Genomic DNA, 24,624 nt, shown 5'->3' with positions numbered 1-24,624 from the left:
CTTAATTGAAGTGGTCGCAAGCACAAGATTGACTGTATCATGTTATTGGCTCAATTGTAAATTACACAAATTTAATAACTATACATTTTCAGCTTAACTTTTCAATTTAGTTTTAACAACAGGAGGTTGTGTGGTTTGTTTGGATTTCAGTCTTATAATTGTGTCAGTTACCGAATCACAAATCCCCCAGGCTATCCTTGCATTTGTCATGTTAAAGGCTTGCAAAGTTATGATAGAGGAAAGGATTGCAAAAAGGTTGGAAAGATCTTTATGCACTCATTGACTGTTATTATTGTCATGAACTAAAAGTAACAATTTACGTATCATGTGTCACAATTGTTTTTTTAGTTTTCCTCACAGCAAATAATAGACTATTACTGCTTGAAGATTACTACATGATTTCTAAGACAAAAAGCACTTTGTAAAAATTGGTTTAAAGCTTCATGCATTTTGTTGCTAATCAGTTGCTATGGAAATGTAGGCTTTTAAAGGGATCTTTTCACGCTTTGGTAAATTGACAAAATTGAAAAAAGTTGTTTCAGATTCGCAAATTTTCGTTTTAGTTATGATATTTGTGAGGAAACAGTAATACTGAACATTTACCATGGTCTAATATAGCCATTATATGCATCTTGTGACAATTTTAAAACCTAAAAATTATAAAGCGTTGCAACGCGAAACGATTGAATAATTTGGAGAGTTCTGTTTTTGTCGTTAAATTTTGTGAAACTACGAAGATTGCTTATATAAGGTATAAAATACATGAAGTATGTGTACTCGGCGGAATAGCTCAGTAGGCTAAAGCGTTTTTACTTCAGGACTCTGGCAGGACTCCAGGGGTCACTGGTTCGAAACCTGCTCCGGGCAATGTTCTTTTCCTTTTTTTAATTTTATTCTTGATTTTTTACTGGAGCTTTTACGATCCAATGTTTACAATTATCAATATAAAGCATTTAATGAATAAGTTAAAAAATGCCAAAATCTGTGAAAAGGCCCCTTTAAGCAAAATTTAGATGCCTACTGGTCTCTAAACCTTGCGTGTCAGATTGTCAGTTTGAGAATACTTGCTTGTTTCATGGTTATGAAATATATATTTGCATGCAACTACTGCTGTCAGAAAAATGCAAACATTTTATGTCCAGTTTATATCCTCAATATACATGTAAAAGAATGATAAAATGAAATGATTATAGAGACATAGAGGATATTTGTTGGATTTGGTGTAATATCAATTTGTCTATGATCACGTGTGAATAAAAATCGATATAATACCAAATTCAACAAATTTTCTTTTTATTTTATGCTTACAAATGATTATTTTTGTATTTTTGCCATTCCGGACAATATAATTCCCTGTTGGGCGCCCCCATGTATTTTAAAAGGAAGCTCATCCGTATGTTTTTATAAAGATCAATGCAGAGGAGATGCCCTTGGTAAAATTGCCTTTAATTGGGGTTCACATTGGGGAAACCAAAGATATCTCAAAATAGTTCCGGTAAAACAATGAAAATTATGGATACTTTTCACTGTTACTTTTCACTGTTTGAAACAGTGAAACATCAGTTTTTAATTTACTGATATTTCTCTATAAACCATCGGAAAGCATAAAATAAAACTGATTAATTGACTTTGTTAACTATGTCTACAACATTTGTATGATCATAAAAGTTAAAACACTAACCATTTAAGCTTTAGAATTGAGGTGGGATTTTCATATCTGTGTATTTGTTTATAAATATTTTTTAAATCCAACGTAAACAAGGGATATCGAACATTTTTTTTCTTGTTACAATTGTTAAAATGTTTTATGTGTTTGAAATATTTTATGATAGTATCCATAGCTGAATGCTAATCAAATGTCAATTTAATTCTGGTACTATGTGATATTATAATAAAAATGTTAAATCATTAAAATATACTTGTATAGTGTGTATATGTTATTAACCCAAATTTCTGCAATAAATTTATGTCTCTTTTAAACATGTATATAATATTATAATTCAAAAAGCAGACATTTATGTTGTAAGCATAAATTAATCACAAACGTTTCTCGAAGAAAAAAGTGTCTTCTGAGATGGACATACCGGTACCGGCAATATACACTGCAACGCCGATATATCGCGGTTGGTGGGGTCCAAATATCGCGAGCGCGATATATCCGGCGCGTGATATAGAGTTTGTAACTCGAGAAATGTCTAACTTAATCGTATCCGCGATTAATTTGTCAAATTTCCCCAATGTTTTCATTTTATATGCGGCGCTGCTATATATTTGTATCGTAATAATTGCAAACCAATTCTTAGATTACATTTTCATAACTACATACGTATCTGTATTAGTTTTGTCGTAAACCAAAATGTTAATTATATATTTTTTTACTTTCAGGTACGATCGCTCGCGAATCAGCTTAAAGAAGAATTATGATTGTCAAATACGCATTTACCGTTACAAATAGTCTTATAGAATACATAGGCTGCATGCCACTTTTGTTTACATTTGTTTTTATTTTATATTTACAGGCATACCGAGATATCAAGCAAGAAGAATATGCAGTCCGAACAAAAATACAGCGGACAATACGATTTATTTAATTGTTTAATAAAGCATATGTACATGTTTATTTATATGGTGTTCATATGAACATTTACAAATACAAATACATTTACAAGAACAAACATTTATATAGATAAAAACAATTATATATACACATATTTACGAGAGCATACATATTAAAAACACACATCATTGTCTTTCAAAATTAAAAAAGTCAGTTAATTCCTTTTGTTTCAAGGATGATCGTGCTTCTGATCTCGCACGGTAAAGTGCATTTCTAAAATGCATGACTTCAGCTGGGGTGCTTTTCGCAGATTTCTCTACCCAGCGTAACCCCACCTGAATGCAACGCACTACTTCTGCCATAGCTTTTCTTCATCTTTTAGCCACCCTCTTAACGTACCTTCGGGGACAGCAAATTCCTTTATTATCGATGTACGGGATTGACCAGCCTTTATCTTGTCTATAATCTCGATCTTCTCAACAATCGAGAACTGTTTACGTTTGCGTGTGACACTATTGCTCGTATCCATATTTGCGATTTATTTCGTGTACAGAGACAGAATGACCAGTTGCGAAATTTAACGCTTTATATACCAGTAAACTGCCATTATTACCTATGCAGTGACACGAATTGCTCATTTCTTAACTGTTAAAAACAACACCGTCCGAGTGCAAACAACGCTGTCACTTATCGACTGTTTTTCACGCTTCATTGCGTGCCAAATTAAACCGCGAAATATAGGGTGTTAATACTAGGTAGAACCGGTTTTTTGCTTAAGTTAGCGAATTCTCAGATTAAAACATGTCATTTAGTGATCATGCTTGTTGGAATTTTGGGATCCATAGCCAAAGCGCGATATATTGGACAACGCGATATACCGGTCCGCGATACATCGGCGTTGCAGTGTATTATCTTTGAGATTGTCATTTAAATGTTTAAATATATGAAACTGTCTTCTTGTTGATGGTCTGTTGCCAGCATAGCTCCAGATTAGCTTGTGGAGTCATACTGTCTGTACAAGAGCTACGCACTCAGCTATTAAGTCACACAAAGTTTCAGGGTTGTGATGGAGTCATGCTGTCTGTACAAGAGCTACGCACTCAGCTATTAAGTCACACAAAGTTTCAGGGTTGTGATTGCTGCTAGGGTAGCTCCTTACCAGACTGTGCGTATGTACCGTCAGGTCTGGAGCTACATTAGTGGCATATTGCTGGCATTTTGAATTGGTGTTGGTCGTATATTAAAGTGATATTGAGCTGCAAACATTATATTTGCACACATTGATAGTGTACTTGTCTTTGTACAATAGCGTGCACACTTTGGTGTTGGATGGCGGAGATACCCAAAATGATACTTTGTGGTAATTATATATCTGTGCCCAGCCATGTATCAAGCTATTCATAGTTAATATACTACATGAGTTTCACTCTGGGCTAATGGAGCTTAATGCATGTGTGTACAGTGTTGTCCAAGATAAGCATGTGCTGTTTGAAGACGCAAATAAGGGTCACTTTTCTGCCTAGACTGGATTTGTGTTCAATAGAAACTTCTTTTAAACAAAAAAGCCATAAAAAAAAAAAGTGTAATCGCTGATAAGCCTGTAGGAACTGCACAGGCTAATCTGGAACTACTTTTATGAACAGGAAAGTAGCCTTGTTTTCACAGAGCACAGCCAAATAAAAAGTTTCATTGTTGAAAGGTTAGGTCAAAGTTGAGGTACTTAATAAACTATTTCATTGTTCACAGGGTGCAATGCCAGGCCAGCATCCTGGGCAAGGAGTGAATGAGGAGATGCTGCTGTTGTCTAGGAAACAGGAGGAGATGGGCCAACAAGGTATGGTATATATATGTAAGCCTAATTCTGGGAAACCTGGGCTTAATGAATGTGTGTTAAATGTCGTCCCTGATAAGCCTGTCTAATCTGACACTTTCTGCCCCAACTGGATCTCCAAGTTGCAGAGACTTCCTTTAGACAAAACATTCCATATGAGTTAAATTGTTGTCCCTAATCTCAGACTAGAAATGGCGCGGCAGAGGCCGACGCGTATCCCCACGCCAAATGTTTGACCTAGGTGTGCCCCAGGGTTGGTAATGGGGCCATGCATAGCTGAGATTGACCGTATTGTCATAAGAGAAGTTCATCATCAATTAGAAGTGAATTGGTGTAGAAATGAAGAAGTTATAGTAAAAGGCAATTTTGGGTGGGTGTGACACATGTGGGCAGGGCGCCCCAGGGTTGGTAATTGTGCCATGCATAGTTGAGATTGACCGTATTGTCATAAGAGAAGTTCAGTATCAATTTGAAGTGAATCGGTGTAGAAATGAAGAAATTATAGTAAAAGGCAATTTTGGGCGGGTGTGGTCTATGTGGGCGGGGCCCCAGGGTTGGTTATGGGGCCATGCATAGTTGAGATTGACCGTATTGTCATAAGAGAGGTTCAGTATCAATTTGAAGTGAATCGGTGTAGAAATAAAGAAATTATAGTAAAAGGCAATTTTGGGTGGGTGTGGTCTATGTGGGCGGGGCGCCCCAGGGTTGGTAATGGGGCCATGCATAGTTGAGATTGACTGTATTGTCATAAGAGAAGTTCAATATCAATTTGAAGTGAATCGGTGTAGAAATGAAGAAATTATAGTAAAAGCAATTTTGGGTGGGTGTGGTCTATGTGGGCGGGGCCCCAGGGTTGGTTATGGGGCCATGCATAGTTGAGATTGACCCTAATGTCATAAGAGAAGTTCAGTATCAATTTGAAGTGAATCCGTGTAGAAATGAAAAAAATATAGTAAATGGAATTTTTTGGTGGGTGTGGCCTATGTGGGCGGGCGCCCCAGGGTTGGGATTGGGGCCATGCATAGTTGAGATTGACCCTAATGTCATAACAAAAGTTCAGTATCAATTTGAAGAGAATCCGTGTAGAAATGAAAAAATTATAGTAAATGGAAATTTTTGGTGGGTGTGGCCTATGTGGGCGGGGCGCCCCAGGGTTGGGAATGGGGCCATGCATGGTTGAGATTGACCGTATTGTCATAAGAGAGGTCCAGTATCAATTTGAAGTGAATCGGTGTAGAAATAAAGAAGTAAATGTAAAATAACCTAAAAAAATGAGTGATAATTTCTGACGCGGCCCCACCCCAACCGCTATAACTTTTGACCCAGGGGTCAGATCAAAATTCCAAATAGTGCAGGGTCGCACATATGCTCATAGCTACCATGTGTGTAAGTTTCAAGGTTCTAGTGCTTTTAGTGTAGGAGGAGATAGTGGCCAGGACGGACGGACGGACAGATGGACGGACGGACGGCGGAGATAACCACAATATCCCCACCTTTTTTTCAAAAAGCGTGGGGATAATAACACATTACTCAAATGCATTAAGCCCAGTTTTCCTCAGAGAGGGGCTCATATTATAGCATGATTAGAGAAGTACTCACAGTCTGTTCAGGTTTTATGCTGTTTGCTGCTCTGCAGTATCTTTTGGTAGAAAATTAAGCCTTTAAAACCTGAATCTATTAAGAAAGGTCTTTAATTTAATTTTAAAAAGGTCAAAGTGCCTATCTTCAGTGGTAAGTGGTTACGTTTTGTATACACTTTTCTACTTAAGTCTTTTATATAATATCTAACTTTAGTCTTGTATACAAGATTCATTCAATTTCAGACAAGAGGACGGAACTCTCAAATATTCGTTCCAAAGTGCATCAGACAGCCCAGAAGCTTGGCTACTTGAAAGAAGCAGGAGAACCAGACAAGCCCCTTACCGCTGGCCCCTCCACCCCTGGAGCTGGTATCCAGGCAACCAACCAGGGTCCCGGGGCAGCAGGAGTTAATCAGGGGCCGGTGGAGTCGAGACTTACTGCTCCTGTGGGGGCGGATTACAAACATGAGGACACCGATCTTGGGGATTTCTTGAGTAAATAGAATTGTCGATTACTTTTATTATGTATGTCTGGCGTCACCTTAGTTGAAGTAGTTAAAATTTGAATTGCATTGATGGCTACAAAGTGATGTGGGGAGTATACTGTCTCAGTTTTTCAGATTTCATCCCTTAAATGGAAGAAAATCATTTATGGGATATTTCCTGAACTAGGAACAATAGAAATCCAAAACAAAGGTGAGGTCGTAATGTTATGGATTGTAATGAGTTTGTGTTCATTAATAGTTAATTTTTGTTTTTATCAACCATTGGTTATTGCCCTTCACAGATGAGGATGGCTCCTTCGACATCTTGTCCTACGCCGACCCAGATCTTGACCCAGGTGATCGGACCATATTTGACGACCTGGTGGCCGACGTGAATCAACCAAGTGACAAGAAAACGGACCAAAAGTTAGTGCCTGGGGATGGCAAGAGGGAATTCAAAGAGGAGCCTGGGTTGAAGAAGGAAGTAAAGCACAAGACTGAAGGTAATTGGCCATATCAATAGGAACATTTTTGGGAATTTTTATGTCCCCCACCACTATAATGGGGGACATATTGTTTTTGCCCTGTCTGTTGGTTGGTTGGTTTGTTTGTTTGTTTGTTTGTTTGTTTGTTTGTTCCAACTTAAACATTTTGCCATAACTTTTGCAATATTGAAGATAGCAACTTCATATTTGCCATGCATGTGTATCTCATGGAGCTGCACATTTTGAGTGTTGAATGGTTAAGGTCAAGGTCATCCTTCAAGGTCAAAGGTCAAATATATAGCTTCAAAGCGACGCAGAAGGGGACATAGTGTTTCTGACAAACACATATCTTGTTGTTTTTTTTTTAAATCCAGTTTTTAAGATCAAATTGTAAATTTTTGTTTGCAATTTGCTTAAGTGTAGAATGATGAGTAGTAGAATTTTGCTGCAAGAAACAATAAAATCAACACCCTATTTTGTATGGGAATTCATGTACTTAAATGCAATAATGAAAGTAAATTTAATTCTTTACTTTAAAATTTCCATTTGGGTTTCTGTAGGAGAGAAATCAGATGATGACAAAAAGAAGATAAATGAGTTCCAAGCACAGTTCAGGAAGTTCAGCGAAGGAAAGGCAGAAGGGCGGGCTGAGGAATCCTTCAAGCAAGAACCCGTCACCCCAACCCTGTCACGGCAGAGTTCAAGAAAGGACCTGGAGGATTCCAAACCGCTCTCAGCCCCTGGAACCCCTGGTGACCCAAATATTCTGCGGGGCCCAGGCTCTGTCCCCTACCAGTCTGGGTCAGTACATTCGCCGCACCAGACTGGTCTCAGCCAGCAGTCGCCTTCACCAAAAGTCATGCCCTCACCAAAGAGTCAGCCATCTCCTAGAACACCAGGGGATAGCCAGGTGTTTCAGCAACAACAGTCTCCGTTCTCACAACAAAGCGTGCAATCCCCATTCTCTCCGTCCGCCCAGGCTTCATTGTCTGCACCTCAGTCGCCATACGCCGGTTCTTTCCCAAAATCGCAGTCCCCGTTTGCCATGATATCAGGCGCCGGTCAGCCGGTGTCCGCAATGATGGGGCAGGGATCACCCGTCTCCACATACAGTCAGTCACCCACCCCTCCCATGCCAATGCTGCGTTCGCCCCGTGCCACCATGACCCCTGGTGGCCCTTTCCCTCCGCAGGGACAGTTTCCCCAGCAAGTCATGCCTCCAAGAGGGATGCACCCAGGTCAGCCAGGTCACATGTTCAATCAGCAGCAACTACGTCAACAAATGCCTGGTGCACGACCTCCAACTTCACTACCTGTTTCCCAGCAGCATCAAATTCCTCACAGTCAGCCTCCCATCAGTGGCAGTGAAATGTCGCCAGGAATAAGACAAATGCTACCTGGTATGCGACCTTTGTTTCCAGGCCACCCACCTCTCTCACCCGGAAAGCTGGTCCAAGGTCAGATGCCTGCAGGCATGTACAATCCAGGTATGAGACCCACAGGCCCAGGAATGCAGCAACGACCACCACAGTATATGCCCCAACCTCCCATGGCGCCCATGTCGGTGGCTGCTAACATGCCCACGTCTTCTTCAGCTGCGTCCACAGCAACCAGTCGCTCACAGCTTTTACAGGATCAGCCATTGCTTATACAGGATTTACTGGAACAGGTAGAGTAAAATTCAATGGTAATTTGTTTTTTCTGGGATTGTTTATGTTTTACGGTTTCAGAGGCAAAAGTTTCGAATGAAACTATGAATTCAAATGTAAATGAATCGGGGGTTAAAAAGTCTTTCAATGGACCTGATCCCAAATCAAATAGATCAGATCCCAAAAGTGTTCTTTCCCAACCACCAATTAATTTTTTTTTTATAGAAGAAAAGATAAATAAATTGAGTGCTTATTATTCCCTGCAAAAGGTGGAGGGATATAGAATAGGCATTCTACGTCATTCCGTCTGTCCCTCATTCCGTCTGTCATTCCTTCGATCTGTCTGTCATTATGTCCGTTCGTTTGTCACAAAATAAAAAAATTGGCGGGGATATCAATTCAACGAATTTGCTTTTTAAAAGTTTTAAATCCGGGTTTGTTGGTAGAAAATTAAAGTAGGGATGTGTTGTGTAGCATGCGGAGACTAGCATTTCAGCCCTCAATCACAGCGACATGTTCTGAACATGGCTCCATCATGTAAGATTTAGAGATAAAGTTACAAATTAGAAATTCATCTTGACCTGGAAGGATTTTACTTGTGAATGCAGTGTCAAGCATGTTTAAACTGGGGTTTGTACTGTTTAAAACCAGAGCTAAGCATTAGAGTTAAAATGGCCCGCAAATTGAACTATACAGTATTTTGGATCAGTGGGAGATATGGACACAATTTATTTTACGTGGGATTCCGGACTCATGTCAAAGTAAAATAATATTGTCTGATTAGAAATTCACGCCAATTTCCGTATGCAACATAGCGGTGATACAGGGAATATACTGAGTGGTTACAATTGCAAGTGTCCCTTATTATCTGAGAGCATAAACGTGCCGTCGAACAGGAGCCAGTATTATGCGAAAAAGATCAGAAAGCGCGATGCTCTGGGTTGTTCCGAATTAACAGATTTGATTCCTTAACAAACTGCTGGCAATTCTTTGTGTCAGGATGATATTGAGTTGATCCCTGCCCAGTTGCATGATGCCTGTGAACAGACTATCAATTGAAGTTAAAACAAAAATGTTAATTTAAAATAATTGTTTAATGTGTCAATATTTTTAAATTTTTGATAAAAAATCCTAATCTGGTCCATTTTGTCGATTAATGTAATTAAATAATCCCAAACTTGCTATTTGAGCAATTTAAAAAATTCCATTTGACGAGACTCCTTTTCCCAAAAGGCCATGAAAACCCCTGTGAATTTCTTTTCTTTGACATTAAGGTAGGATTAGAGAAATTTGAAATTTGTGTGCTTCCATGCTCTATATACACATATTTTGTTCATTTAGGTCTATTGTTCTCTTACTATGTCTCTTACCTATCTATTTGGTCAAGTCTTCAAAACTTGGTGTCACTGAACTAAGATGAGCATTTAAAGACTATCAAAGCTGTCTTGTTTGTTTAATTTAACAATTGATTTTTTTTCATTGTTTTGTGTTGTTTTGTATGTTAAATGATGAGTAAATCAACCTGAAAATAGCTCCTTAACTCCTTTTGACAGGTTGTTGACACATTTAAGCTATGCTTTTGGAAAAGGGTGTTTTATGCATCTGCGTAAAGCATCCTCCTAGATTAGCCTGTGCAGTCCGCACTGGCTAATCAGGGATGACACTTTCCACTTTTATATACTTTTTCTTTTAAGGAAGTCTCTTCTAAACAGAAATCCAGTTTAACTGGAATTATCTTCCCTGATTAGCCTATGTGGACATCACTGGCAAATCTGGGACAACACATTACATACATGCACTGAACCTCTGGGACAACACATTACATACATGCACTGAACCTCTGGGACAACACATTACATACATGCACTGAACCTCTGGGACAACACATTACATACATGCACTGAACCTCTGGGACAACACATTACATACATGCACTGAACCTCTGGGACAACACATTACATACATGCACTGAACCTCTGGGACAACACATTACATACATGCACTGAACCTCTGGGACAACACATTACAATGCACTGAACCTCTGGGACAACACATTATATACATGCACTGAACCTCTGGGACAACACATTACATACATGCACTGAACCTCTGGGACAACACATTACATACATGCACTGAACCTCTGGGACAACACATTACAATGCACTGAACCTCTGGGACAACACATTATATACATGCACTGAACCTCTGGGACAACACATTATATACATGCACTGAACCTCTGGGACAACACATTATATACATGCACTGAACCTCTGGGACAGCACATTATATACATGCACTGAACCTCCCTTTTCACAGAGTGAGGCTCATTTGCATTAAATTTGTCACATAGTATACGTTGAACCATTAATTAAATGTCTGGAAAATAGCTCCTTTACAAGTTGTGGACCCATCTCTTTGTAACAAAAATCAAGTCTAGGCGGAAAGTGTTTTCCTGGTTAGCCTATGATTGGCTCAGTTAAAACTTGGACAACACTTTAGGCACATGCATTAACCCTTTCCCGTCAGAAATACAGTGAAAATGCCTAAAATGAAACAAAAACAGCTGGCGAGTAACTCGCAGTTTGTTCAGGTTTGTTGTCGTTTGCTACTCATCAGTATCTGAGGGTTGAAAATGAAGCCTTTAAAACTTGAATCTAGTTAGAAGGTAGTTAATTAAATGTAACTTTCTAAGGGACTACAAATGCGTGAAAATAGGTATCTAAGTGGTAAAGGGTTAAGCAAGTTTTTCCTCTTGTATACATTAATATCTCTGCATTTTTCCCTCATATATACATTGATATCCATGCTGTTTGCCAGGAGACCTCATATATACATTGATATCCATGCTGTTTGCCAGGAGACCTCATATATACATTGATATCCATGCTGTTTGCCAGGAGACCTCATATATACATTGATATCCATGCTGTTTGCCAGGAGACCTCATATATACATTGATATCCATGCTGTTTGCCAGGAGACCTCATATATACATTGATATCCCTGCTGTTTGCCAGGTGACCTCATATACATTGATATCCCTGTTGTTTGCCAGGCAACCTCATACACTGTAACTCCAATATAACGCGGATGACGGGGTCCAAGCCACGCAACAGCGTTATAAATGGATCCGCGTTATAAGTTTTGAGCTCATTTATTGCAGGGGGCTATAAAAACAGGTATAGTATAGCCTGTAATATAGGTCCTGTGTATGTATTGCCATGCTGTGTTGTCATCCGCAAATACATGCATATAAACTGAATCGTATCGATAACAGTATACATACCGCTTTTCTAATGTGCACATTTATCCGATAATCCAATCAAGTTACAACATCACTTAAAAAAATAATAATCTTGAACATTTATGACAATAAATATGTTTATGAATTTCACAAACACAACTATATGCATACGCCATTTTCAGAAGTGTAAAGAGAACAGTGCATCATGGGGCAGAGCTTTCATTGGATGAGCGAATTTAAATTTAGATTTAATGCAATACGATACATGTACAAATAAATTTTTTATTGCGTCATACACCGTCATGCAAAAAACGTGCTTTCCGGGGACTTTCTGATACCGGGAAAAAATGAAAGTGAATCTCAATTAACAATTACACTGCGTTAGCATGTATATAAATCGTCTGGATTATCTAATAAATTTTTCGTACACGAACTGAAAGATTAAATGACTGAATACTAGAATGATAATGAAATGACAGAAAAACTTGTTTTATACTGTGCGCAGTATATTTCAAAGCCGCTCCTTTAATATAGTCAAACTGCAATCATATCAAAGTAAGAATGTTTTTATCGTTTTGAATAACTTAAATTTTTTAATTATCCCACTTGCACTTATCTTATTGAAATTAGCGCACCTAACCGCTCTGATAGGGAATACATGTAATAAACACTGACACGCGAGTTTTTCACACCTTTATTGACATTACACAACAGATTAAAACCAATTAGCGGTCGGTGTTGTTTAACCTCGAAGCGATTAAAATCGGTTCAACGGACGGTTGAATAAAGCAATCAAGATGTGATCGCTGCCATCTTTGAATTGTCTGAAAAAACATGAAGTTGCATAACATGGATTTGAATCATAAATGGAAGGTTAGAGAAAAAACGGGATCCAAGACCCACCCGCGTTATATTGGATTCAGCGTTACAATGGAGAGCGTTATATTGGAGTAACAGTGTATATACATTGATATCTCTGCACGTTTTTCCCTCATATATACATTGATATCCCTGCTGTTTGCCAGGAGAAGCTGGAGCAGGAAAAGCGGCAGCGTGAGCAGCAGGCCATGCTGGAGAGGACGGGGGGTGTGAGACCTGAGGGCATGATGGGACCACGCCCGCCCCCCCACATGGGCATGGTGGGCATGCCACCACGTATGGAGGGCTTGGTCAGGTAAGCCGTAGGGGACTGTTTGGTGAATCCCTCAAAGTTTGGACATTGGATTTGGGCGTATGTGTTTGTAGATGGATTTCTCTGGCGTTTTTAAGTAACATGCTGAGTATTGTTTTAGGAAAATACCTGTCTATAAAAAGATGGTGATGTCATGCACAGACTTTGCTAATATGGCGTCATGGGTACCAACTTGTCAATACTGTCCTAGATCTCCTGAATGTTGAAAATGATGTCCAAAGTTTCCCGATGAAATTTTAACAGCTTAAGCAAGTGCTGTCAAAAGTTTCACATGTCAGACCTTAATAGATTATGTACTCCCTCATTTGTGACACATTTGTTGCCTTTTGAAAAGAAGTTGTAATTATGTAATCCACCATGAGAAGGAGGAAAATCGGAATTTCCAGATTACGTCATCAGTAACAGGGATTTGTTGCAGACCTAGAAGCAACATATTGACAATTATTTATTGTTTTAACTGATTCACCCTAAATTGAAACTTATGCCTGCTGCTATTGCATGATTATGTGTGTCTGATTTAAATGCCAAGGTACATGTATATGCCTCTTGATGTACATGATAATGTGTGTGTTGATTTTAACTTTAAAATAGATATCTTTCAATCAGGCACCCCGGCCAGCCAGGCATGTTTGCAGCACCAGATATGGGCGGGATGCGGCCCCGAATGCCTGGGCCCATGAGCCCGCACACTCAGGGTATGCCCCCGTTTGGTGTGAACCAGGGGCCAGTGGGCGTTCAGGGGCAAATGGCCCCTCCTCAGAAACCATCTACACCTGGTGCGTACAAATATATCTAAGTACCGCTCTTGAATTAAGGGTTAGCTTCATATGCATAACGTGTCATCCCAGCGACAACACTTTCTGCTTGAATTAAATTATTAAAAATATAATAAGCATATAGTCGCTGCTTCGTCTGTCCGTCCGTCCGTGCATTTTTTTTTTTCCGGGCTATTTCTCAGCAACTAATGACTGGAATTCAATGAAACTTTATGGGAAGCTTCACTACAAAGAGGAGATGTGCATATTATCAGCGGGTTCTGGTTGGATGATTTTTCACAGAGAAATGGCCCTTTGAAAATTTCCATTGACTGTACATATAGTGCAATTCTCGTCCGAGCTATTTCTCAGCAAGTAATGACCGGAATTTAATTAAACTTTATGGGAAGCTTTATTACTAAGAGGAGATGTGCATATTATCAGCGGGTTCTGGTCCGATGATTTTTCACATGGCCCTTTGAAAATTTCCATTAATTGTACATATAGTGCAATTCTTGTCCGGGCTATTTCTCAGCAACTAATGACCGGAATTCAATGAAACTTTATGGGAAGCTTCACTACCAAGAGGAGATGTGCATATTATCAGCCAGTTCTGGTCGGATGATTTTTCACAGAGTTATGGCCCTTTGAAATTTTCCATTAACTGTACATAAAGTGCAATTCTTGTCCGGGCTATTTCTCAGCAACTAATGACCGGAATTCAATGAAACTTTATGGGAAGCTTCACTACCAAGAGAAGATGTGCATATCATCAGCCGGTTCTGGTCGGATGATTTTTCACAGAGTTATGGCCCTTTGAAATTTTCCATTGTACATATAGTGCAATTCTTGTCCGAGCTATTTCTCAGCAACTTATTGCGGGAATTCAATGAAACTTTATGGGAAGCTTCACTACCAACAGGAGATGTGCATATTATCAGCCGGTTATGGTCGGATTATTAGCTCATCTATTTTTTGAAAAAAAATTATGAGCTATTGTCATCACCTTGGCGTCGGCGTCGGCGTTGGCGTTGGCGTTGGCGTTGGCGTCGGCGTCCGGTTAAGTTTTGCGTTTAGGTCCACTTTTCTCAGAAAGTATCAATGCTATTGCATTCAAACTTGGTACACTTACTTACTATCATGAGGGGACTAGGCAGGCAAAGTTAGATAACTCTGGCGTGCATTTTGACAGAATTATGTGCCCTTTTTATACTTAAAAAATTGCAAATTTTGGTTAAGTTTTGCGTTTAGTTCCACTTTTCTCAGTAAGTATCAATGCTATTGCATTCAAACTTGGTACACTTACTTACTATCATGAGGGGACTGGGCAGGCAAAGTTAGATAACTCTGGCATGCATTTTGACAGAATTATGTGCCCTTTTTATACTTAGAAAATTGACAATTTTGGTTAAGTTTTGTGTTTAGGTCCATTTTATTCCTTAAGCATCAAAGCTATTGCTTTCATACTTGCAACACTTACTAACTATCATAAGGGGACTGTGCAGGCAAAGTAATGTAACTCTGACTGGCATTTTGACAGAATTATGTGCCCTTTTTATACTTAGAAAATTGAAAATTTGATTAAGTTTTGTGTTTAGGTCCACTTTATTCCTACAGTATCAAAGCTATTGCTTTCATACTTGCAAGATTTATGAACTATCATAAGGGGACGGTGCAGGCAAAGTTATGTAACTCTGACTGGCATTTGGACGGAATTATGGGCCCTTTATACTTAGAAAATTGAAAATTTGGTTAAGATTTATGTTTTGGTCACTTTACCCCTAAAGTATCATAGATATTGCTTTCATACTTGGAACACTCACAAACTATCATAAGGGTACAGTAAAAGGACAAGTTGCATAACTCTGGTTGTCATTGTTACGGAATTATGGCCCTTTTTAGCTCATCTATTTTTTGAAAAAAAATTATGAGCTATTGTCATCACCTTGGCGTCGGCGTTGGCGTTGGCGTTGGCGTTGGCGTTGGCGTTGGCGTCGGCGTCCGGTTAAGTTTTGCGTTTAGGTCCACTTTTCTCAGAAAGTATCAATGCTATTGCATTCAAACTTGGTACACTTACTTACTATCATGAGGGGACTAGGCAGGCAAAGTTAGATAACTCTGGCGTGCATTTTGACAGAATTATGTGCCCTTTTTGTACTTAAAAAATTGCAAATTTTGGTTAAGTTTTGCGTTTAGTTCCACTTTTCTCAGTAAGTATCAATGCTATTGCATTCAAACTTGGTACACTTACTTACTATCATGAGGGGACTGGGCAGGCAAAGTTAGATAACTCTGGCATGCATTTTGACAGAATTATGTGCCCTTTTTATACTTAGAAAATTGACAATTTTGGTTAAGTTTTGTGTTTAGGTCCATTTTATTCCTTAAGCATCAAAGCTATTGCTTTCATACTTGCAACACTTACTAACTATCATAAGGGGACTGTGCAGGCAAAGTAATGTAACTCTGACTGGCATTTTGACAGAATTATGTGCCCTTTTTATACTTAGAAAATTGAAAATTTGATTAAGTTTTGTGTTTAGGTCCACTTTATTCCTACAGTATCAAAGCTATTGCTTTCATACTTGCAAGATTTATGAACTATCATAAGGGGACGGTGCAGGCAAAGTTATGTAACTCTGACTGGCATTTGGACGGAATTATGGGCCCTTTATACTTAGAAAATTGAAAATTTGGTTAAGATTTATGTTTTGGTCACTTTACCCCTAAAGTATCATAGATATTGCTTTCATACTTGGAACACTCACAAACTATCATAAGGGTACAGTAAAAGGACAAGTTGCATAACTCTGGTTGTCATTGTTACGGAATTATGGCCCTTTTTTGACTTAGTAACTTTTAATATATGGTTAAATTTTGTGTTTCGATCCACTCGAAGTATCAAGGCTATTGCTTTCAAACTTCAAATACTTACATGCTATCATGAGGTTACTGTACCTGGCAACTTGAATTTTACTTTGACCTTTGAATGACCTTGACTCTCAAGGTCAAATTATTAAATTTTGCTAAAATTGCCATAACTTCTTTATTTATGATTAGATTTGATTGATACTTTGATGAAACTACTCTTACCTGACATACCACAATAGACTTCACCCAAACCATCCCCCGTGCCCTCCCCCCCCTCCCCCCCTCCCCCCCCCCCCCCTAATTTTTTTTTTTTTTTTTTTTTTTATAAGATCATCTCACAAATGACCACCACACCCTCACACTATACCCCCACCCCACCCCCCCACCCCCCCCCCAAATTTTTTTTTTGATTTTTTTTTTTTTTTTTTTTTTTTTTTTTAAGATCATCTCACAAATTATCACCACACCCTCACACTATACCCCCCCCCCCCCCCCGATTTTTTTTTTTTTTTTTTTTTTTTTTCGCTTTTTTGGAAGATAATGTAATAAATGTCCACAACCCCACACTATACACCCCTCTTCACTCCACTCCTCCCTCCTTTGTGATTGAAAATGAGAGTCCCTTCACCTTTAAAAAGAAAATAGATGAGCGGTCTGCACCCGCAAGGCGGTGCTCTTGTTTGACTTAGTAACTTTTAATATATGGTTAAATTTTGTGTTTCGATCCACTCGAAGTATCAAGGCTATTGCTTTCAAACTTCAAATACTTACATGCTATCATGAGGTTACTGTACCTGGCAACTTGAATTTTACTTTGACCTTTGAATGACCTTGACTCTCAAGGTCAAATTATTAAATTTTGCTAAAATTGCCATAACTTCTTTATTTATGATTAGATTTGATTGATACTTTGATGAAACTACTCTTACCTGACATACCACAATAGACTTCACCCAAACCATCCCCCGTGCCCTCCCCCCCCTCCCCCCCTCCCCCCCCCCCTAATTTTTTTTTTTTTTTTTTTTTTTTCTTATAAGATCATCTCACAAATGACCACCACACCCTCACACTATACCCCCACCCCACCCCCCCCCACCCCCCCCCCCAAATTTTTTTTTTGATTTTTTTTTTTTTTTTTTTTTTTTTTTAAGATCATCTCACAAATTATCACCACACCCTCACACTATACCCCCCCCCCCCCCCGATTTTTTTTTTTTTTTTTTTTTTTCGCTTTTTTGGAAGATAATGTAATAAATGTCCACAACCCCACACTATACACCCCTCTTCACTCCACTCCTCCCTCCTTTGTGATTGAAAATGAGAGTCCCTTCACCTTTAAAAAGAAAATAGATGAGCGGTCTGCACCCGCAAGGCGGTGCTCTTGTTTTTTACAGAGTTATGGCCCTTTACAATTTTCCATTGTACATATGGTGCAATTCTTGTCCAAGCTATTTCTCAGCAACTTATCACCGGAATTCAATGAAACTTTATGGGAAGCTTCACTACGAAGAGAAGATGTGCATATTATCAGCCGGTTCTGGTCGGATGATTTTTCACAGAGTTATGGCCCTTTGAAATTTTCCATTGTACATATAGTGAAATTCTTGTCCGAGCTATTTCTCAGCAACTTATTACGGGAATTCAATGAAACTTTATGGGAAGCTTCACTACCAACAGGAGATGTGCATATTATCAGCCGGTTATGGTCGGATTATTTTTTACAGAGTTATGGCCCTTTACAATTTTCCATTGTACATATGGTGCAATTCTTGTCCAAGCTATTTCTCAGCAACTTATCACCGGAATTCAATGAAACTTTATGGGAAGCTTCACTACCAACACGAGATGTGCATGATATCAGCAGGTTTTAGTTGGATGATTTTTCACAGAGTTATGGCCCTTTGAAATTTTCTATAAACTGTACATATAGTGCAATTCTTGTCTGGGCTATTTCTCCCTAACTACTGACTGGACTTCAATGGAGCTTTATGGGAAGCTTAACTCCCTTGAGGAGATGCGCATGTTATTAGTGGGTTCTGGTTAGATGATTTATTAGAGAGTTATGGCCCTTTGAAATTGTTAAGTTGCTAAACCATCCATCGTATTATTTTGTCCAAAGTTATGCCCCACAAGACGTTTCCTTTTATCTGAATATATAGTGCAATATTGTGACAAAAAAACCTTTGGGATGCAATGAATAAGATGTGCTTTTATAGGTATAAATAATCCATCCATCAATTCCATTGCTCATTCATGTATTTATCCATTGCCAAATAACATTGTGTTTCTTTGATAAAATGGCAAAATATTTGCTCATTAATGATATATCCATCCAGTCATTCATTAATTCATATATTCATTAATTTATACATTCAATCGTAAATTCATTTATAAATTAATTCATAAATTCATTCATAGATTCATTCATTCAGTTGTTCATTCATTCAAATTCATTAAAAGATTCATTCATAAATTTATTCATTCATAGATTTATTCATTCATAGATTTATTCATTCATTGGCTAATTTATTTATTCACCCAATTGTGTGCGTTCTAGTGGAAGGCATAGCCGACTCTGGGAGCCATCACATGCTCAATAACTTCTGGTTGATTCGTCCATTATTTTATTAACCAAGCCATCTTTTCTCTCATTATAACCCCACAAACGAAGTTTAGGGGGGTATATAGGAGTGAGCTTGTTTGTCTGTCGGTCTGTAAGTCGGTCCGTGTCCGCTCTCTTATTCAAGTTGTTTTCATCCGATTTTCACCAATCTTGTTCAGATGTTGTTCCTTTTTGTTTTGTTTGTTGAATTTGGGGCTGAAATTCATAACCAATCTTTATAGTATCTTGTTTCCCCGAATGACAGCCATGATTATCCCAATGGAAGGTTTCCAAAAAACAATTTAATGAAAAAAAAATAAACATAAAGGAATTCTTTTTTTTTAATCAATATCAGATTTGTGTTAATAATCTCTCAGCCAGCTTTTCAAAGTGAACCTTTTTTATCCCCCACCATAGGCGGAGGGATATTGTTTTTTGCATTGTCCGTACTTCCGTCCGTCCGGCTGGCACTTTTGTGTCCAGGGCCATATCTTGGAAGTGCTTTGGCGGATTTCATTGAAACTTGGTATGAGAATATATATATGGATAAGAGGATGATGCAGGCCAAATTGCATTGTAAACCATCTTTTAATAACAGAGTTATGGCCCTTTGTATCTTGAAAAAATGCTTTTTTGTGTCCGGAGCCATATTTTGGAAGTGCTTTGGCCGATTTCATTGAAACTTGGTATGAGTATATATATATATGGATAAGGGGATGGTGCACGCCAAATGGCATTGTTAACCATCTTTTAATAACAGAGTTGTGGCCCTTTGTATCTTGAAAAAATGCTTTTTTGTGTCCGGAGCCATATCTTGAAAGTGCTTTGGCAGATTTCATTGAAGCTTGGTTTGAGTATATATATGGATAAGAGGATGATGCACACCAAATAGCATTGTAAACCATCGGATAATAAAAGAGTTATGGCCCTTTGTATCTTGAAAAAATGCTTTTTTTTTGTGTGTCCAGAAAACTTTTGTGTCCAGAAGTATAATGGCGGGGGATATCAATTCAACGAATTTGCTTGTTAAATATTATATTGAGATCACTTGTATGCTCAATTTTAAAGTATATGTTAGCAAAAACACAGCAACCCCAATTTCCCAATTCAAAATGATTTTTTACTAGGGATGGTAACGATTATCCGGATATCCGGATATCTGAATACTGGTCAAGTATCGGAATTGTAAAAGAGGATCCGAATACTTGATTAAACAATATTACCCCTTGTGTTATTCACACTATGTGCCTCATCGTTTACAGACTGACATAAATCCATTAATTGGTTGTTGCTCAGCAAGTGCCCCTGCCAGTTCCCGATCACCTTGGTGATAATGGCTGAGTTGCACAATTGCCAACTTGCGCCTCCGTGTTTTGTTTTATGGTCCTTACTTTCCGATAAGTGACACCCATTGGCTACTTGGCTTCAATCGACGGGTGAAACAGTATGGAAAAATTATTTCTGCCCAATCAAATACAAGTTCAACTGGTTAATCATGATTTATCTGTTATAAAAAAAAAGTATAAAAAAGTTGTGTTTGTCATTATTGTTGTATTAACAATCTTTTGAACTGATTACTGCGAGATATTTTTGTGAATTTCTAAATGTTTATAATCGTAACAAATCGCGATTTCCCAATCTGACATATGTCGCCAGTTACAGCGAATGTTCGCTATTGTTCGCTATTGAATGCTCCGTTCGCCGCGAATGTAGCGAACTGAAGCGAACCCTCTTGGGAGGTAGTTCGCTAGCGAAACCAATCGTTCAATAAGACCGAATCGGAAAACGATCGATCATTGGCCAACGTTCACTGTAACTGAACGCACTACCTAAGTATTCTGGCAGTTCCGGCAACATCGGCTCCGTCTGAGCGTGTATTCTCGTCCGCGGGCTTGGTACTTACCAAGCTAAGGAACAGACTAAATAGCGACTTAGTTGATGCAATTATTGTCATGAAGAAAAACCTTAGGTCAGTGAATCTTAGCGAATAAAAATGAAATTAAATTGAATGTATTGATGAATGTAGAATGTATATATCGTAGTATGCTGGGTTATGGGTTGTTGTTTTTTAACGCTGTAGTTTTTTAAAAGAAATTACCGTGTACGTATTTTTCGACTGATATCGCTCTCATAAATAAAATAATTTAAATGAAGAAATCATATAAATGCGTTATATTGTTTGTTCTTCTGTTAACAGATCAAATGAACAAATTTACAGTGTTGTGCTGATAGTGAAAGACTTTTGTTGTTTACTTACAAAAGAATACGGATATCCGGATATATTCAGATAGCAGATAAGGTTATCCGGATACCGATTTCGGATACGATTCCCATTCCTATTTTTTACCCTATCCTAAGGGCCTTGACCTCATTCCTGAAAAGGGGAAAAAAATCCACTGCATTGAATGTTTCAGTGGACAACATGGCTGACTCTGGTCAGCAGCACATGTTATACAACTCGTGGCTCAACCAGCACGGAGAGTACCTGGAGATGAGGGTGAAGTTTGTGGAGCAGCAGATACAGAAACAGAAAAGGACCAAGAAGGCCATCAATGCCAGAAACAGACAGGTGAGCTTAATCAATGCCAGAAACAGACAGGTGAGCTTAATCAATGCCAGAAACAGACTTGTGAGCTTAATCAATGCCAGAAACAGACAGGTGAGCTTAATCAATGCCAGAAACAGGCAGGTGAGCTTAATCAATGCCAGAAACAGACAGGTGAGCTTAATCAATGCCAGAAATAGACAGGTGAGCATAATAAATGCCAGAAACAGACAGGTGAGCTAAATCAATGCCAGAAACAGACAGGTGAGCTTAATCAATGCCAGAAACAGACAGGTGAGCTTAATCAATGCCAGAAACAGACAGGTGAGCTTAATCAATGCCAGAAACAGACAGGTGAGCTTAATCAATGCCAGAAACAGGCAGGCGAGCTTCATCAATGCCAGAAACAGACAGGTGAGCTTAATCAAGGCCAGAAACAGACAGGTGAGCTTAATCATTGCCAGAAACAGACAGGTGAGTTTAATCAATGCCAGAAACAGACAGGTGAGCTTAATCAATGCCAGAAACAGACAGGTGAGCTTAACACTTTACCACACAATAAATTGTGATTTGTTTGTTGTCCCTTAGAAAATCACATTTAAGTCAGCCCTATTCTGGAATAACTGGACTTAATGCATGAGCGTAATGTGTTATTCCAGATAAGCCTGTGCAGTCTGCACAGGCCGCTTATCATGGAGGACAATTCCGTTTTTACTTAATTTTTCATTATAAGAAAGTCTCTTAACGAATATTTAGTTTAGGCGGAAATTTTCGTCACTTATTAGCCTGTGTAGATAGCACAGGCTCATCAGGGATTACACTTTGCTTACATTCATAAAACCCAGTTTTTCCAAAATGAAGCTATGTAAGAGACCATTCTTTATAGATTTAAGTTTCAAAGGCTTCATTTCCAACTTTAGGGTACTGATGAGCAGCAAAGAGCATAAAACATGAACACCCTCAACTAACTTGCAGGCTGTTCAGGTTTTATGTTGGTTGGATATGGATCTACAGATTTTCATGAGTCTTTTTAATGGGAAAAGGTTTACTTGTTAGAGTAGAACTGTTGGCCTGTATATCGGAACGAAGACATGAACTTAAATATTTAACAACAATTACTCCTACATTTTTCAATGTACAATATTCAATCTGGCATGCTCCTTGTAAGAATAAGTTATTATTTTCTAATATTTAACTTGATTAATAGAGCACACACATAAAAACAACCACTAGTCTTTTTAGCTGGGTCATTCAAATCCTTGTTTCACTTTTTATTTTCCTCTATGACTGGCAAAAGAGAAAGGTCTGTTGCTGTTTACACAGGACCTGGGAATAGCTAGCTGTACATGTATAAAAAACACCATTTTTTTTAGCTGGGTCATACAAAAGCCATGTTTAAGATATTATTTCCCCTATGACAGGCTAAGAAGAATGGCCAGGAGATGGCTGCACATGACGCGAGCGAGCTAGAGCGCGCCAACCAGGAGGTGTCTATGCTAAACAAGGAGCTCGACACACTCAAGAAACAGAGGACCAAGCACCAGCTGCAGATACAGGACTACCAGCGCAAGCAACAGGTCACATAGGGATCTTTTTTGCTGATTGTTTAACATTTTTATGCCCCGGATCGGGGGCATATTGTTTTTGGCCTGTCTGTCTGTCATTGTGTGTGTCCCAAAACTTAAACCTTAGTTTAAAGTTTGCGATAATTTTGCAATATTGAAGATAGCAACTTGATATTTGGCATGCATGTGTATCTCATGGAGCTGCACATCTTGAAGGGTGAAAGGTCAAGGTCATCCTTCAAGATCAAAGGTCAAATATATGGCTTCAAAGAGGCAATAGGTGGCATTGTGTTTCTGACAAACACATCTCTTGTTTGGTCATATTCTGAATGGTAATAAGCGTCTTTTTTTCCCAAACAAAGTCTTATAATTCCCAAATTGAAGGTTTGACTGTTATATTAAAATTATTATCATTAACAGGAGAGGTTTGGTCAGATGAGCCTGCATGGGCAGCCATCCCAGGTGGGCGGGGCAGGTCCTGGAATGCCTCCCAATATGCCCCCCAATATGCCCCCAGGCTCAATGGGGCCGGGAAAGCAGCCTGGAATGCAGCCGGGAATGCAGCCACCTCCGCCCCGCATGCCCGGTATGGCTCCGTCCACGCGTCTCACAGCCAGCAAGAAGCAGGAGTATGACCTGTATGTGCAACAGAGGCTGCGACAGGCGGGCCCCGGGGTGGGGGCGCCAGGGTTAGGCGGGCCTGGTCCAGGTCAGAGGATGCCTCGCCCACATCTGATGGGGGCAGGGCCCCAGCCTAGGATGGCTATAGGGGTAAGTGTGGCCTTTGAAACTTAGCCTCGTTCTGAGAAAACTGGACTTAATGCATGTGCGTAAAACGTCGCCCTGTTTGCAGTGGCTACTCAGGTATGACACTTTTCTTTTATGGAATTTTTCGTTAATTGGAAAATGAAAATCCAGTTTAAGACAGAAGTTAAGTTAATTGATTAGCCTGTGCAATTTGGGAGGACATTTGACACACATGTAGTTACCCCAGTTTTTCTGCAACAAAAACTTAAATTGTTTAATGCTACTGATGTAATGAATCTGCAAAGGTAAGGGTAATTGTGGATTTTTGTCGTATGATATTATTGTTTTGTATTGGAAATATAATAAATTCTGTAAAGTTGTATGTCAATATTTTCATTAGTGAGACTTACTTTTGGCTTATTTTATTTTTGGTGACATTAACATCGTAAATACAGAATATTTTATTTGCGTAAACACAATAGATATTTATGACATTAAAAAAAGTAGAAA

General features: G+C 38.8%; 1 protein-coding gene across 5 annotated transcripts in view; it reads left to right on the top strand.

Annotated features, from left to right (window-relative positions):
* LOC127844448 (histone-lysine N-methyltransferase 2C-like) overlaps window positions 1-24,624 on the top strand; it is a 99,984-nt gene that overhangs the window by 55,695 nt on the left and 19,665 nt on the right. For all 5 annotated transcript variants that reach the window (XM_052374657.1, XM_052374656.1, XM_052374658.1 and 2 more), the window contains 9 exons: window positions 4,304-4,391; window positions 6,212-6,463; window positions 6,756-6,956; window positions 7,499-8,607; window positions 12,863-13,011; window positions 13,636-13,805; window positions 21,672-21,826; window positions 23,224-23,379; window positions 23,788-24,138. In XM_052374657.1, coding sequence (XP_052230617.1) covers window positions 4,304-4,391; window positions 6,212-6,463; window positions 6,756-6,956; window positions 7,499-8,607; window positions 12,863-13,011; window positions 13,636-13,805; window positions 21,672-21,826; window positions 23,224-23,379; window positions 23,788-24,138 — 2,631 coding nt within the window. The remainder of the gene's footprint in view (window positions 1-4,303; window positions 4,392-6,211; window positions 6,464-6,755; window positions 6,957-7,498; window positions 8,608-12,862; window positions 13,012-13,635; window positions 13,806-21,671; window positions 21,827-23,223; window positions 23,380-23,787; window positions 24,139-24,624) is intronic.

The sequence above is a fragment of the Dreissena polymorpha genome, chromosome 9 (assembly GCF_020536995.1).
Source record: "Dreissena polymorpha isolate Duluth1 chromosome 9, UMN_Dpol_1.0, whole genome shotgun sequence".
Lineage (NCBI taxonomy): Eukaryota > Metazoa > Mollusca > Bivalvia > Myida > Dreissenidae > Dreissena > Dreissena polymorpha.
The sequence above is the reverse complement of the archived record's forward strand: the minus strand, read 5'-3'. Positions and strand labels throughout refer to the sequence as shown.